This window comes from Carcharhinus amblyrhynchos, chromosome 2, assembly GCF_965287045.1.
Source record: "Carcharhinus amblyrhynchos chromosome 2, sCarAmb.v2.hapA, whole genome shotgun sequence".
Lineage (NCBI taxonomy): Eukaryota > Metazoa > Chordata > Chondrichthyes > Carcharhiniformes > Carcharhinidae > Carcharhinus > Carcharhinus amblyrhynchos.
In genome coordinates, this window is record NC_137325.1 from 44,037,739 (window position 1) to 44,054,176 (window position 16,438).

At 41.8% G+C, this 16,438-nt stretch overlaps 1 protein-coding gene across 2 annotated transcripts in view; it reads left to right on the forward strand.

Moving 5' to 3' along the window:
• LOC145360618 (leukocyte elastase inhibitor-like) overlaps positions 1–16,438 on the forward strand; it is a 42,683-nt gene that overhangs the window by 12,736 nt on the left and 13,509 nt on the right. For both annotated transcript variants that reach the window (XM_080215963.1, XM_080215973.1), the window contains exons 3-6: positions 3,574–3,711; positions 12,172–12,289; positions 14,254–14,396; positions 14,481–14,648. In XM_080215963.1, coding sequence (XP_080072089.1) covers positions 3,574–3,711; positions 12,172–12,289; positions 14,254–14,396; positions 14,481–14,648 — 567 coding nt within the window. The remainder of the gene's footprint in view (positions 1–3,573; positions 3,712–12,171; positions 12,290–14,253; positions 14,397–14,480; positions 14,649–16,438) is intronic.

Below are 16,438 nucleotides of genomic sequence, written 5' to 3' on the forward strand. Positions count from 1 at the left end.
TGTGCCAAACAGCATAAGCAGCAAGCGGTAGACAGAGATATGCAATCCCAAAATCGATGAATCACATCTAAGTTCTGCTGTCCTACCACATTGAGTCATGAATGGGCAATTAACCAGCCAACAAGAGGAGGCTCCACAAATCTTCCTATCCATTATGACGAGGGGACTCAAGATATCAGTGCAAAAGACAAGGCTGAAACACTTGTAACTATCTTTAGCAGAAGTGCCAAGTGGATGAACCATCATGACCTCTCCCTAAGGTCCCCAGCATCACAGATGCCAGTCTTCAGGCAGTTCGACTCACTCCATGTGATATCAGGAAGCAGCTGAAGGCTCTGGATGCTGCAAAGACTATGGACCCTGTCAAGTTCCAACATGAAGCAATAGCTGTAGTAAGTCTTCAGAGGCAGAAGTCCCTTCACCAAAATCCCTTTATTTACAAACTCTAACAGCAGTACACAATGCTAGCAATTAGCAGTCTACCTCCGGGGGGCGTCAGAGGAACTGACACTCTGTCAAGGCAAAGTCTCCCTGATTGGCCCATCAATTGGATCCTTAATCAAGGAGTTCATACTCCAATTGGCCAACCTCAAAGGCGTAATTGAAGTCATTACAATAGTACTGCAGATTTGTATTCCAGAACTAGCCCCGAGCCAAGCTGTTTTGGTATGGCTGTAACAGTGGCATCCACCCAGCAATGTGGAAAATTGCCTCAGTATGTCCTGTCCACTAAAAGCAGCATAACTGCATTCTGGCCAGTTACCATCCAATCATTCTTCTTCCGCCCATCTGCAAAGTGATGGATAATCTGCTTGCTGGTGCTCAGTTTGGGTTCTGCCAGGGCCATTCAATTCCTGATCTCATTACAGCCTTGGTCCAAACATGGACAAAAGAACTGAATTCAAATGGTGAAATTACTTAAAGGTAACATTTGACTGAGTGAGGCATCAAGGAGCCCCAGCAAAACTGAAGTCAGAGTGAATTAGGTAAAAAGTCTTCCCTGGTTGGAGTCATACCCAGCACAATGGTTGTGGTTGTGGAACTCAATCATCAGAGCCCTACGACATCAATACAGGAATTGCTCAGGGTAGTGTCCTTGACTGAACCACCTTCAGCTGTTTCAGCAATGATATTCTTTCCATCATAAGGTCAGAAGTGGGGATATTCGCTGACGATTGTACAACGTTCGCTATTAGTGATTGCTCAGATAATAAAGCATTCCAAGTCCATATGCAGCTGGACCATCTACAAGTTCCCCTCTAAGTCACACACCATTGTGATTTCACTTTCACATTATCAAAATCCTGGAAATCCCTCTCTAACAGCATATATGCTGTACCTACATCACAAGAACTGCATTGGTTGAAGAAGGCAGTGCATAGCCATCTACTCAAGGGCAACTAGGGAAGGGCAATAAATACTGGCCTAGCCACTCCCTTAAACAAAATGTTAAAAAAGCTAATGTAAATCATTATAGTGAACAACTCAGCATTAAACACATGCTGCTATGGTAGTGTGGCCCCCCTATAAGGGTGCGATCCTTGAAGGCTATTTGATCAAGCTGGGTCTTATGGAAAGCCAGTGCAGGAAGCCGAACCAATGGAAAGCAAGGTTGCATATCCGGGCTGGGGAGGAATTCAGCTGGAGCTGGGGAGCAAAGAGTGTAGTCATGTCTCCTGCCTAACCATTGTTTGTATATACATTTATATTATTCGTAATAAGTCTTCTTTAATTTGAAGTCACTGTGACTAGAATTCTCTGGCCGTCCACACCTCGCCGCTGCTGTCAGCCAGATCGCAGAATCTGATGCTCAGCCACATCTCCGTTCACTGTAGTGGGACCGGCTGTGGGTGAAGTCGGAGAATCCAGCCCTATGAATCACCCTCGTGTTATTCCAGCCGCCTATCTCAGCAGGAGCCCACGTCCGTGTATGGCTAGTATCACTTAAACCTAGGCTGCAGTACTTGAAGACAGACTGCACATCTTAACAGGGATAGTTATTCTGACTGCAGGACATGCTGGAACTGCTTGCAGAAGGCTCACTGATTTGGGGAAACATTACAAATGGTGCGTGGCAGAAAATGTGCTCTGAGGTTCTTTGACAAAACTCTGGAGACCATGGTGCAGTAGATAGAGATAATCTTCCCACAACGAGGGGGGAGATCTTCCAGACAGACTTTGAGAAGATGGAACAGATAATGTTTGCTGTCAGTGCCAGCAGTGTAGCCTTGAGGATCTGGATGGATCAGAGTGCAGTGCTGAATGAAGTTGAATGATCTCACATGATTAGTCAAAGTTAGTGAATATATGATTAAGTAATCATTTCCTTTCAAGTCAGACTATTTTATTCACCCACCTACCAACATATGACTCATATCTAATATTCATCATCACACCCACTCCCCAAGCCGTTTGCACAGCTGCAAGCCTTATATTCGAATCTCTCAGCTTGCACACTGCCAGATATTCAACCATGCCAGCCACATCGATCAAACACACCCAGTGACTCACTCCTCTCAGGATAAAACTGCAGGCAGCAGCACCTAACTGGCAAGGAATGGGCACAGATGATATGGAAATGGTGGAAGCAGTTATTGGTTTGTCTGTGATTAAGGCCATGGCCATGGCTGAACTCAAATCATATCCCACCTAATCTCCCTTTTCATAGCCTGCTTCTCCCTTATCCCACCATGTCCTCTGATATATACTTTAGAGATAGTATAAACATCTGCCTCTGACTTTCTACTAGTTTCCTCACAGCAAACATACCCTTGCACCTTTCCCCTTTGGATACCCAAAAACCATCTCCTCTGTACATGTCTGATTATTTTTACACTTTAGATGGAATTTTAATCTGTGTATAAGCATTGTTTGTTGATTATAAAATGGATTTTTTAATAATATTTGAAGCAGTTTGATTCTTTTTCATTCTTTTATTGATAGATTGATTTGATTGCTTTCCTATTTAGTATGTGGTTTCTGTTTGCTATTTTCCTCCTTAGGATCATGAAATCCCTATAGTGCAGAAGGAGGCCATTTGGCTTGTTGAGTCTGCACCGTGCTCCAAAAGAGCGTCTTATCCAGGCCCATGCCCTGCCTTATGACCATAATGCCAGCATTTACCATGGCTTATCCACCTAACCTCCACATCAGGGGGCACAAGGAGCAATGTAGCATGGCCAATCTACCGAACCTGTGCCTCTTTGGACTGTGGGAGCACCTGTGGGAAACCCACACAAACACAAGGAAAATGTGCAAACTCCATACAGAGTCACGCAATGGTGGAATTGAACCCAGGCCCCTGGCGTGTCAGGCAGTAGTCTCAGCACTAGTTTTCTTCACATTTGATTCATACATTCCCTAACTCTTCAGGCAAATTTGTTCATGAATATATTCTTCCTGATAAGCTTCAAGAAATTTGCACAAACTGCATGTGATCCAATACAGTCAAGCACAGGAACAGATTAATCTGCCCATTTTTTGTACTACAGTGAGTTTGTTCACCAGATAAATGGTCAGGTGATTACTTTTTGGCACTCTCGATTCTCATCTTGCATGTTATTTTCATAACAGGTTCTGCATTTTGACTCAGAAGGGGAAGTTCATCCAAGTTTCAAGAAATTAATGGATGAAATCAACAAACATGACAAATCTTATTGGCTGAAACTAGCCAACCGTCTATATGGAGAGGAAACATTCAATTTTCTTGAGGTGAGAGCAAATTGATGAATATTAGACACGCCCATTGCACATAGAATCAATTTAGTACAAGGTTATTGCAAAGGAGCATAAATCTAACAAAAATTGAAATGGAATAAACAATTTTATTACAGGCTTTGTAAAATAGCGCAAGCCATAACAATGAGAAGAATTGGATCAGTTAATATTTTTCTGCTGGTTAAAAAAAAAGCTTGCCATCATTTGAAGCATTCAGATATTAAATTGTATTTCTTTTCCCAATTCTCATCTGATACCATGAATTTTTTTACATGGTACCTCTTAAGTGTGAGCCCTTCTCACAGAAGCACACAGTGTTAGTTCTGGCATTTACTTTGCATCTTTTAGGCAAATAATCATAAAATCATACATGACATCAGCCAAAATGTCCAGCTTGTCTCCCAATGGGCAAATCTAAAAACTAGAATGTAAACACAAGAATGTATATGTAATAATCTCAGGGGCATAAAACAGATTGAAGATCTTGCTGTGTTACGGTTCAGGTCAGAAACTCCAAAGTGTTTTATGGAGCCTGCCTGGATCATAAGTTTTGCACCTTGAACTTGGCTAGGATGAGCATATATTTCACCTCAGGTATGATTCAAATGACCTACTTTTTATCAGACAAAGTTTATTTAAGAATACAATTAACATGTATGGAAAGAGACTTCGCAATAACTTTTATCAGTACAAACAAAAAATAAAACAACCACGATAATGTATAACCCTTACCAAAGATATCTAAGATGTTTGAATCAAACCAATCTCATAAACAGAATTCCTTCCAGAGCAAAGACTAATGTTCGCGAGATACTGGAACTGAGTCCTTTGGATGAATGCTGCAGTTTTCCTGATCACTCAGAACAGTTTGAAGTCAGACAGCTTCCCAGAACACCAGGGAGACTCTGGTCACATCACCAACAGCAGGTTTTCTACTGCAGAAAGGCAAGAAGCCTTGCTTTCAGCTAACCAGCAGAAGTTCCAAAACCCAGGGAGAGAGAGAGAGAGACAGAGAGAGAGACACCGCTTTCAGTCTGATGTCCCTTCCAAAACTAAAACCTGCAGCTCAGAACTGAAAATGAAAGAGCTGCTGTCATCTGACCTCCAAATATTCTTCCTCCTGACAATGCAGGGTCATAAAAATAAGTCCCAAAGTGAAAATAAACAACCCTCATTCAAACCACTGAAGCAACAATAAAAGAGCTCCTAGGAGACAATCCAGTTCCACAATGAAAGTTGAGAGCTACAGAGAACATGATCAAAAAAACTGATCAAAAAATCAGTTAGTGTGCTGGCACGCTAGCTGATTTCAAGAAAAGATATAGATATATCTCTTGACGCTAAAGGGATCAAGGAATATGAGAGGAAGGGAGAATCAGGATACTGAATTTGATGATCAGTCATGATCGTGATGAATGGCTGAGCAGGCTCAAAGAGCTGAATAGCCCACTCCTGCTTCTAGTTTCTATGTTTCTATGTAACCTCACAGCTGCCAAAAGGACTGGTGTAAAGCTACTGACACTGGTTCTTCATGAGGTCTTGCTTCAGTTGGGGCACTGGTTTCTTCCACTTCCACCTCACAATCCATGTCCTCATCACCTGGAGGGACAAGTGTAGTTGAGTTCCGAAGCTGGCAGTGGCCTTTTCCATGGCTGGTAACAAGGCCTGCACTGGTGTGGGCTCCCTACTACTGAGATGGTCCAGGTGCTTCCTGACAATATGTCTGACACTTGGACCTTATATGACACAGGTTGCATTTTTCCTATTTTGATCCCAGGGACCCATCTGAAGCCATCCCTAAGCTTCCTCATGTGGACTTTGTCACTGGTTTTGAATGTTCTTTCTGTCCTTGCAGAATCATAATTCTTTTTCTGGTTCTCTTGTTGGGACTCTAGCTCTCTGCCAGGTTCAGGAACAGTAGGCTTGATCTTGTCTGAAGTCTCCATCTTATTAACAATTTTATGCTGGGATGATTCCTGTCATTGTGTGAGGTGTGATCCTATAGTCAAATAAAAAGTGCGCCAACTTGCTCTCTGTGGAAGTTACGGGCTGCTTGTTCATACCGAGCTTAAAAGTCTGCACCACTCATTCAGCCAAACCATTCAATGATGAGTGATAGGGTGCTGTCCTCCTAATATGTTCGATTCCATTGAAAAGATAGAAGGATTGAAACTTGGTGCTTGTAAAGGCAATACCATGTCAGAGACCAGGGACTTAAGGTATCTAATGCGTGCAGAAACTTTGTTGTAAAGTTTCTCAATGGTAGAATGGGAAGTGGGGGGGCTCATGCGATGTATGTCCAACCATTTGGAGTGGGAATCCATCATAATCAAAAACATAGAACACATAAAAGGCCCAGCAAACTCCACATGCGCTTGCACTCAGGCCGCTATCATGAAGGCTGAAGGGGGTAGCTTTTGATTCTCTAGGCACAACTCACACTGCTTAAGTGGGTACTGTCTACATCAAGACTGGGTCACCATACATAGCTCCTGGTTAGTAATTTCATCTTCGAAATTCCAGGATGGCCATTTCGTAAGTATCAGATGTTGCTTTGAATGAGGGACAACTATGTGGAACCCCTGAGGATTTTGATTTGATTTGATTTAATTTATTATTATTGCATGTATTAGAATACAATGGAAAGTATGGTTCCTTGCATGCTCAACAGACAAAGCATAGAGAAGGAAAGAAGACAGTGCAGGATGTAATGTTACAGTCATGGCTAGGGTGTAGAGAAAGATCTACTTAGTGCGGGGCAGGTCCATTCAAAAGTCTGATGGCAGCAGGGAAGAAGCTGTTCTTGAGTCTGTTGGTACATGACCTCAGACTTTTATATCTTTCTCCTGATGGAAGAAGAGAGAATGTCCGGGGTGCGTGGGGTCCTTGATTATGCTGGCTGCTTTGCCGAGGCAGCGGGAAGTATAGACAGAGTCAATGGATGGGAGGCTGATTTGCGTGATGGCTTGGGCTACAAACTATCTTTTATAGTTTCTTGTGGTCTTGGACAAAGCAGGAGCCATAACAAGCTTTGATACAACCAGAAAAAATGCTTTATATGGTACATCTGTAAAAATTGGTGAGAGTCAAAACAGACATGCCAAATTTCCTTAGTCTTTTGAGAAAATACACGTGTTGATGGGGTTCCTTAACGATAGTATTGGCATGCGGGGAGCAGGAGAGGTTATTGGTGATCTGGACACCTAAAAACTTGAAGCTTTCGACCATTTCTACTTCATCCCCATTGACATAGATAGGGGCATGTTCTCCACTACACTCCCTGAAGCTGATGACAATCTCCTTTGTTTTGTTGAAATTGAGGGAGAGATTATTGTCACCATACTGGTTCACCAGATTCTCTATCTCATTCCTGTGCTCTGCCTCTGCATTGTTTGAGATCCGACCCGCTACAGTGGTGATCTGAAAATTGAGTTGGAGGGGAATTTTGTCACACGGTCATATAATAATGCCATCATCAAATCTGAGCTGATCTTCCTTCATCAGATAGTGTTTCATTTCATCTGAGGGGTGTGCTCTGAATCCCCCATGTAGTATTATATGTCTCAATTTAGATAGGACTGGGTCCTTTTATGCCCTTCACAGTCATCTGAATTTGCCTCGCAATCATTGGCAAGGTGTCCAAAAAAATTGAGAGTCTATATGATTTCTTCTACAGCCAGTAGTAAAGCTGGGTTTAGGGGCAAATTCAGATGACTGTGTCTCGGTGTTAATTATCCAGGTCCTGGGGTGGTGCACTCAGAGGCATTCATAAGCTGCTAGTAACAAGGTCCAGTGCTGTATCCAGGCAAAAGCAAGGGGGAGTATTGCCTCGTCTTCCTTAAAATATCCCAGCAATGGTGTATGATCCATTACTATGATGAAGTGTCTATAGTAGGTGTATTGTTGGAATTTTTAATGCTGAAGAGAACCGTCAATCTTTTTTTCAATCTGGGAATACCTCACTCAATGTCCAACAGGGTCCTAGATGAGTATGCACTAGGCTTCTCTGTTCCATCTTTCCTGTGGTGTACCAGTATCACTCCAACCTAGTAAGGGCAAGCATCGCATGTCATGTTAAGGTCCTTTTGAGGTCAAAATGGGCCAATAAATTAGAGGACAAAAGTTGCAGTCTAACACTGTTGAAAACCTCCAACTGCAGTGCCCCCTAAGACCATCTTTGATGTTTCCATAGTAGGGTATGCAAGGGGGTTAGGAAAGAAGCCAAATATGGAATAAACTTCTTGTAATAATTTGCTAACCCCAGGAATTCCATAGCATTCTTTGGAGTTGGAGCCTCCTTAATGGCCCTCAACTTGTCCTCCACTGGTTGAAAGCCCTTGTCATCTACTCAATAGTCCAAATAGGCCTTGGCACTTGCTTGAAAGACACGTTTTTGCCTTTTCAGGCATATACCAACCTTTGGGAATAGGCATAAGACCTCTCCCAGGTTTGCTAGGTATTAGTGCTTTGAATTTCCTGTGACCAAGACATCATCTGAGTACACTACTGAGGTAACCCTTTCAGTATGTTCTCCATGACCCATTGAAAAATGGCATATGTAGATGAGAACCTGAACAGCTGGCAATAGGCCTCATCACATATTTCCAGAAAGGCTCTTCTAATTCGAGTTGGAGATTGTCATGTTTCATTTCCAATTTGGAAAATGCTTCCCCACTAGTTAACCTGGCATACAAGTTTTCAATTGGACCATGGGGTATCGGTCAAGTTTAGAAACTCTATTGACAGTAAACTTATAGGGCCCTATTTTAACATTTGATTCTAAGCGCTGGGAGTGTTTCAGATCCGACTTTTAGACCCCACATGCACTCTGCCTGAAAAAATATCAGAAATTCCGAATGGTGCAGTAGAGGCCTGTGGGCAGGGCTTAATGCGCCTGAAATCCTGCAGCTTGATCGGTGTTTCCAATTGTGCATGCGCAGAAAATAAATTATAGAACGCTGCTCCCCTGCCACACCCCTCCTGGGCTGGATAATGCTTCCCCCTAGCCCCCACAGACATTGCCCCATCTCCACAACATTACTGATTCCCTTATCCCTCCACCCCCTCTGCCACCCAGACCGATACTGGGCCTCTCCCCCTCCCCCCACCGATCTTAGGCAGGATGGCAGTGGACTGCCCCCCCCCCCCACCACCACTCCCACCTATCTCAGGCAGAGTTGCAGCAGAACGTCCCCCTCTCACTGATCTCAGGCAGAGTGGCAGCGGACCACTCCAGTTCCTCTTCACTGATCTCAAGTGAAGAGCCATCGGACCCATCTTCCCCCTTCCCCCAGCCGATCTCAAACAGAAAGCCGTTGGACGCTCAGCGCTTACTTCCTCACTAACCGGTGCGCCCGAGTCGGACTTTTATAGAGCATGTCTGTTTTGCACCGATTATGGATGGGCAGGGAATTCCACAGGGATTTGTGAATGCATGCAAATGCATTTAAATGGCCATTGTGCCCGTTTCAGGCACCATCCCAATCATGGCCATTTTCTGGCCTTGGTAAAGGGAGAATCAGCGTGGAGGAGGGCGCGGATCGAGCTACTTGCCTCATGCCCGACCTTACAAGTTTTCACGCTCGAAAACTGGTGCAACACGATGATAAAATTAGGCCCATAATCTCCACAAAGCTGGACAGACTTATCCATGTTGAGGAAAGAAAAACAGGTGCGGCCATGTTGTGAATTCTTTTCGAAATAACACATGTTTTGACTGTCCCTATATTTTTGCCTTGGCTGCGGTCTTCTGCAATACTTGCAATAGTCCATTGTCTGTCTGTACATGAACACACAAAGCAACGTTTCAAACTGCTCTAACTTCTTTAAACCCAACTTTAAGTATTGCAAAAAGTTACAATGTTGTCACAATGTTCTCCAGTCTTTAATTGCTCAAATCAAATGTAAAGTAAATTCCATCTTAGCCTGGTTAATAAGAACATGAGAACTAGGAGCAGGAGTAGGCTATCTGGCCCCTCGAGCCTGCTCCGCCATTCAATAAGATCACAGCTGATCTTTCTACGGACTCAGTTCCACTTACCCGCCCGCTCACCATAACCCTTAATTCCTTTACTGTTCAAATTTTTATCTATTTTTGCCTTAAAAACATTCAATGAGGTAGCTTCAACTGCTTCACTGGGCAGGGAATTCCACAGATTCACAACCCTTTGTGTGAAGAAGTTCCTCCTCAACTCAGTCCTAAATCTGCTTTTCCTTATTTTGAGGCTATGCCTGCTAGTTCTAGTTTCACCTGCCAGTGGAAACAACTTCCCTGCTTCTATCTTATCTATTCCCTTCATAATCTTACATGTTTCTATAAGATCTCCCCTCATTCTTTTGAATTCCAATGAGTATAGCCCCAGTTTATTCAGTCTCTTGTCATAAACCAACTCTCTCATCTCCCGAATCAACCTAGTGAATCTCCCCTGCGCCCCCTCCAGTGCCAGTATATTCTTTCTCAAGTAAGGAGACCAAAACTGTACACAGTACTCCAGGTGTGGCCTCACCAGCACCTTATACAGCTGCAACATAACCTTGCTGTTTTTAAACTCCATCCCTCTAGCAGTAAAAAACAAAATTCCATTTGCCTTCTTAATTACCTGCTGCACCTGCAAATCAACTCCTTGAGATTCCTGCACAAGGACACCCAGGCCCCTCTGCACAACAGCATGTTGCATTTTTCTACTATTTAAATAATAGTCCATTTTGCTGTTATTCCTACCAAAATGGATGACTTCACATTTACCAACATTGTACTCCGTCTGCCAGATCCTCGCCCACTCACTAAGACTATCTATATTCCTTTGCAGACTTTAAGCATCCTTTGCCATCCATCTTAGTGTCATCTGCAAATCTTGACACACTACACTTGGTCCCCAACTCCAAATCATCTACGTAAATCGTAAACAATTGTGGTCGCAACACTGATCCCTGAGGCATACCACTAGTCACTGATCGTCAAGCAGAAAAACACTCATTTACCCCCACTCTTTGTTTTCTGTTAGTTAACCAATCCTCTATCCATGCTAAGACATCACCTGTAACACCATGCACCTTTATCTTATGTAGCAGTCTTTGGTGCGCATCTTGTCAAATGCCTTCCAGAAATCCAGACGCACCACATCCACAGGTTCCCCATTGTTCACTGCACATGTAATGTTCTCAAAGAATTCCACCAAATTAGTCAAACATAACCTTCCCTTCATGAACCCATGCTGCGTCTTATCAATGATTGTCATGTTCCTGAGGATAGAATGACTGTAGGTTAATTAATTGTAAGCGACCATTATTGAACTAATTTTACTTACTGCTCCGCAGTAGACAGGGTACTTTGGCAAAATGCTCTGTTCTTACCATAAACTAGAGTGACCAAGGTGAAAAGAGGCTTTTTCAACTCTTTTAAAGGACATATTGTTTTTGAACAGAAATCTTATTAAGCCTTACATCCAGAGACGGAGGGGATCGTCAGAACATTGGTGCCAATGTTTTTAAAACAAAACTTATGTTTGTGTGTGTGATGCAATGTTGTAATACACAAAGGTAACAGTTTTCTTTAGGGGAGGTGATGGCACAGTGGTATTACTGCTAGACTATTAATCCAGAAACTCAGCTGATGTTCAGGGGACCTGGTTCAAATCCTGCCGTGTCAGCTGGTGGAATTCGAATTCAATAAAATTAAGAATCTGCAGTTGAAAAATTCATATGGTTCACTAATGCCACCCCTACCTGGTCTGGTTACATGTGACTCCAGAGCCACAGCAATGCCATTGGCTTTCAACTGCCCTCGAAAGGCAATTAGGGATGGGCAATAAATGCTGGCCAGCCAGTGAACTCCATGTTCCATGAATGAATAAAAAACAAATCTGTTTTACCAATGATGGGATCTATTTGATTGGGGAATATAAACTTTACTTTTAAAATTAACATTTCTTAAAGTCAGAAACAATAAAGGGTTAGTTTTTCATCAAACCATCGAATCCGTCCAGTGCAGAAGGACATTATTCGGCCCATCAAGTCTGCACCGACTGCAATCCCACCTAGGCCTATCCCTGTAACCCCACATATTTACCCTGCCATTCCCCTGTCACTAGGGTCAAATTTAGCATGGCCAATCAACCTAATCTATGCATCTTTGAACTGTGGGAGGAAACACACGCAGACACGGGGAGAATGTGCAAACTCCACATAGACAGTAACCCGAGGCCGGAATCAAATCTGGGTCCCTGGCACTGTGAGGCAGCAGTGCAAACCATTGTGCCACCGTGCCACCCCAATATAGACAAAAGCTGCATGTTATAAAGACAGATATTTGTGAATGTGCGGTAACTTCTCTGGCTGGTGGGGGTCATGCCAAGGCATCCAAAAATTTAACCTCATGTTTCTCTTTCTTGTTAGTAAAATTTTTTCCATTTGTATTTAAATTATTACTTGACATTTATGTTCATTCTTTTTCAGGAATTCCAAAGTAATGTTTCAAAGTTTTACGATGCAGAATTGGCTTCCGCTAGTTTTCAAAGTCAGCCAGCAGCTGCCGTAAAAGAGATCAATGCTTGGGTAGAGAACAAGACAGAGGGTAAGATGTATTTGACATTTGTACATCTGCTGGGATTAAATCCAGGGAGAAGTAGTTCTTGCCCTATTAAAATGAAAAATAATGCTGAGTTTGCTGAAATAACATTACCGCTGTCCTCAGTGAAACCATACTGAATGGTGCTGATGGGTTAAAAAGGATACTAGTGGTAAATAAAGGATTTCACTTTATAGTAAACTTAATAAGGTGACCTTACCTCCTTGTCCCAATGGACGATGGATGGGGTGAGCAGGTAAGATTGCGCAAGAGGTGGAAAATTGGGTTTGCACCCAACTTCTCATCTCTTGCTATCTTACTGGGCCTGGATATCTGGCGTGTCAAACTTCCAGCACTTGTTCTCACAGAACATGCACACCAACAGACAACCTGGAGTAGCTTTCAGCTGGTTTTTAACCATTCTTTGCATATTCAAAGAAGGAAAGTGAATCCATAAATCAGTTTGGGCATTTTCTGATGAGAAAATTTCTTGATGAGATGGCTATTACATCCCTTTGTCTTTATCAGAGATGGCTATTAGCTTCTGGGTTCTTTGTAGAGGTACCTTGTCTGGTGACAGACTGGGGTCCCTGTAATAACTGGGCTCTACCAGTTGAGAAAAAATTATAGTTGTTTATTAATGAACAACTATTATTTTACAGAGTGATGCTGATTCAATGCTTCCAGACATGACATTAGGATCTAACTGCTGGGACAAGCCCAGAAAGGTTGGAGTGAAGCCCCAACTCAGTTCCTGATTGGTCACCCTGGATCATGTGACCCTTTCAGAAGATCCTCCATTAAAGGCAGAAAAGATCTGGGCTTGAGGGCTAAAGACGATGGGGAGGGAGTGAAAGTGAGGATGAGAGTAGGTGAGGGTGGGTGAGGTTGAGAACGGGTAAGGTGAGAGTAGGTGAAATTGAGTAAAGGTGAAGTAGTGTGCAGGTGAGGAATGGTGAGAGAGTAAGGGGTTGAGTGTGGGAGTGGCTGTAGGTGAAAGTGGGCATGGGTACTAGTGGGTACAGGTGAGGGTAGGTGTGGGTGAGGGTGAGTGTGGGTGTATGAGGGTGGGTGATGATGGGGGTGAAAGTGGGTGAGGGTGGATGAGGGTGAGGAAATGTGTGCCAGTGGGTGCTCCCATTAAAAAGGATAAAAGGAAGGAAGTATTTGTTCAATAAAGTAACTTTTTATTATGCTAAATATATACATATAAGACATAGAAATATCTTATAAATTTGATTTTGTATATTTATTTCTATTGCACTATAATAATATTTTCTTGTGGTTTAATTTTTCAACAGAGTGAGAATGTTTTTCAGGTGTCTATCAGTACTTTTGGAAGGTCAAAAGGGTTCTGCAGCTGGAAAAGTTTGGAAACCCTGTCTTAGAGCATCACCTGCTGCAATTCAGCCATTTGCTTGTGTATCCATTTAACAAAAAAAGACTGAAATTTGATTTAAAGTCCAATATTTCTGGATGAAATTTGGGGTGTTTTTCCTTCATTATTATGACAGATGGCAGCCTAGCTTGTAAAACATTAATTTAATTCGACTTAGTTTTGCAAGTATGTATGGTAGTCACCAGTAAATTGGGTAAAATCAATTTTCTGTTTACATTTATCATCACTATGATCTATTTAAAACCTATAATACTAATCAACTCAGTAAAAGAGATTATTGAACTAAGAAGATAGGAAATTGGCATGAACTCACCGCTACAATCTATTTAAATAAATTCTTCAGCAATATGTATTAGCTTCTGGCAAAATGCACTCTCCCAGGAAATTCTGAGCCCATCTCATTGATCTGACCAAAACAGAAGAGTGTAAAATTTACTGTTGTCAAATTGAACATTGCTCTGAAAAGCCATGTAATAATATCCTAATTATTAATTGCTCAAGTATTTTTGTCCTATATATGAGTCTGTCATCTTGTTAAATTGGAACAACTCATTTTTGTGCTCTTATTTAGGTACAATCCCAAACTTACTGTCGATGGATAGCATTACAAATCTCACAAAACTTGTTCTTGTAAACGCCATCTACTTCAAAGGGAACTGGAACAGCAAATTTCTTGAAAATAACACGTATGAAAAATCGTTCTGGCTGAACAAAGTATGTTGCTCTGGTGGTAAAATACTTCTTGTTCAAATTTTACATTTTTTGATCTGTCAAATTAATATTGAACTTCCTTCACAGGTGGAGTCCAAGAGAATAAGTATGATGTCCCAGACAGAAACATTTCGGTGTGGTTATGTTCAGGAACTCCAAACCAGTGTTCTGGAACTACCATATGTGCAGAATGAGCTGAGTATGATTATCCTGTTGCCTGACAGCATCAATGATAACTCCACTGGATTGGAAAAGGTAACAGAATGAAGAAACAAAAGGAAAATGGGGATGTTTACATTCAATCAAAGTGATTTTAACTGTGTGGTTTCTAGTGAGTTTTGTTGGGAAATTGCTGGTGGCAGTTAGTTTTCCATTTGCCTATAGCAGTATGAGATCCTCAACCCCATTAACCAGAACCCCACCTCCTAACCCTGAACCCCAACTGGAATGGAAGAAACAAAAACAAACAGGAATCATTCAGAACCTTGAGCCTGTTCTATTATTCAATGAGATTATGGTTGATTGTTGTCCTAATTACATATCTTTTCCCATTCCTGAATACCTTTGAGTTATAAAAATCAATCTTACATTTAAAATGATCAACTGACCTTACATTAACATTAAGAGTTCAAAAGTTCTGCTACCCTTTCCAAACTGTGCCTTAGTAGGCCTGACTCTAACCTTTAGACATGATCCCTTGTCCAAGAATCTCTAACCACCCTAAAAGCAAGAGAAAAATATAATGAATACTGGAGATCTGAAATAAAAGCAAAGTGCTGGAAAAACTCAGTCGACCTGGAAGCATCTTTGGAGAGATATACAGAGTTAACATTTTCAGTCTAATATGGCTTTTCTTTGAAGAAGCTCTGTTTCTCTGTTCATGGATGCTGCCACACCCGCTAAGTTTTCCCAGTACTTTCTGTTTATAAATACCACATCTGTACCCATTGATATCTTGAACACTTAGATCAAAAGACCTCTTAATCTTTTAAAGTCATGCAAATACACATAAAAATGTGTAATCTCTTCTGGTAATTTACCTTTTAACTCCATATATTATTCTAGAAAAATCTAGTTACCCTGTCTAATCTAGAATTACATTTTTGTCCTCACCAGGAAGACATGAATCTTGTACCAGAAGGTTTGGGAGAAACAAGTTTTAGTGAGGAGCTGAAGGAAATCAGTATTAGCAGAGAAATGGTTTTGGGGAAATTGATGGGATTGAAGGTTGATAAATCTCTAGGGCCTGATAATCTTCATTGCAGAATACTTAAGGAAGTGGTCCTGGAAATAGTAGATCCATTGGTGGTCATTTTCCAAAATTCTTGGACTCTGGACTGGTTCCTACAAATTGGAAGGTAGCTAATGTAAGCCCACTATTCAAAAAGGGAAATAGAGAAAAAACAGGGAACTACTGACCAGTGGGCCCAACATCAGTACTGCGAAAGTTTCTCGTGTCCATTATCAAGGATTTCATAGCACAGAATTTGAAAAGCAGTGATCTAATCAGACAAAGTCAGCATGGAATTACAAAGGGAAAAATCATGCTTGATGAATCTATTGGAATTTTTTGAGGATGTAATTACTAGGGCGGACCAAGGAGAACCAGTGGATGTTGTCTATTCAGATTTTCTGAAGACTTTTGACAGGATCTCACATAGCAGACTACCATGTAAAGTTAAAGCACATAGGATTGCAGATTGTGTCTTGAGATGGATAGAAAGCTGGTTAGTGGATAAGAAGCAAAAAGTTGGCATGAATGGCTCTTTTTCCAATTGGCCAGCATGATTAGTGGGGAACTGCAGGAATCTGTGCTAGGACCCCTGTTCAGATTATATATTAATGATTTGGAAGAAGGAACTAAACATATTATCTCCAAATTTACAGATGGTACAAAGTTGGGTAGGAGGGTGAGCTGTGAGGAGGATGCAGAGATGCTTTAACATGATTTGGACAAACTGAGTGAGTGAGCACATACATGGCAGTTACAGTATAATGTGAATAAATGCGAGGTTATCCACTTCGGTAGCAAAAATAGGAAGGAA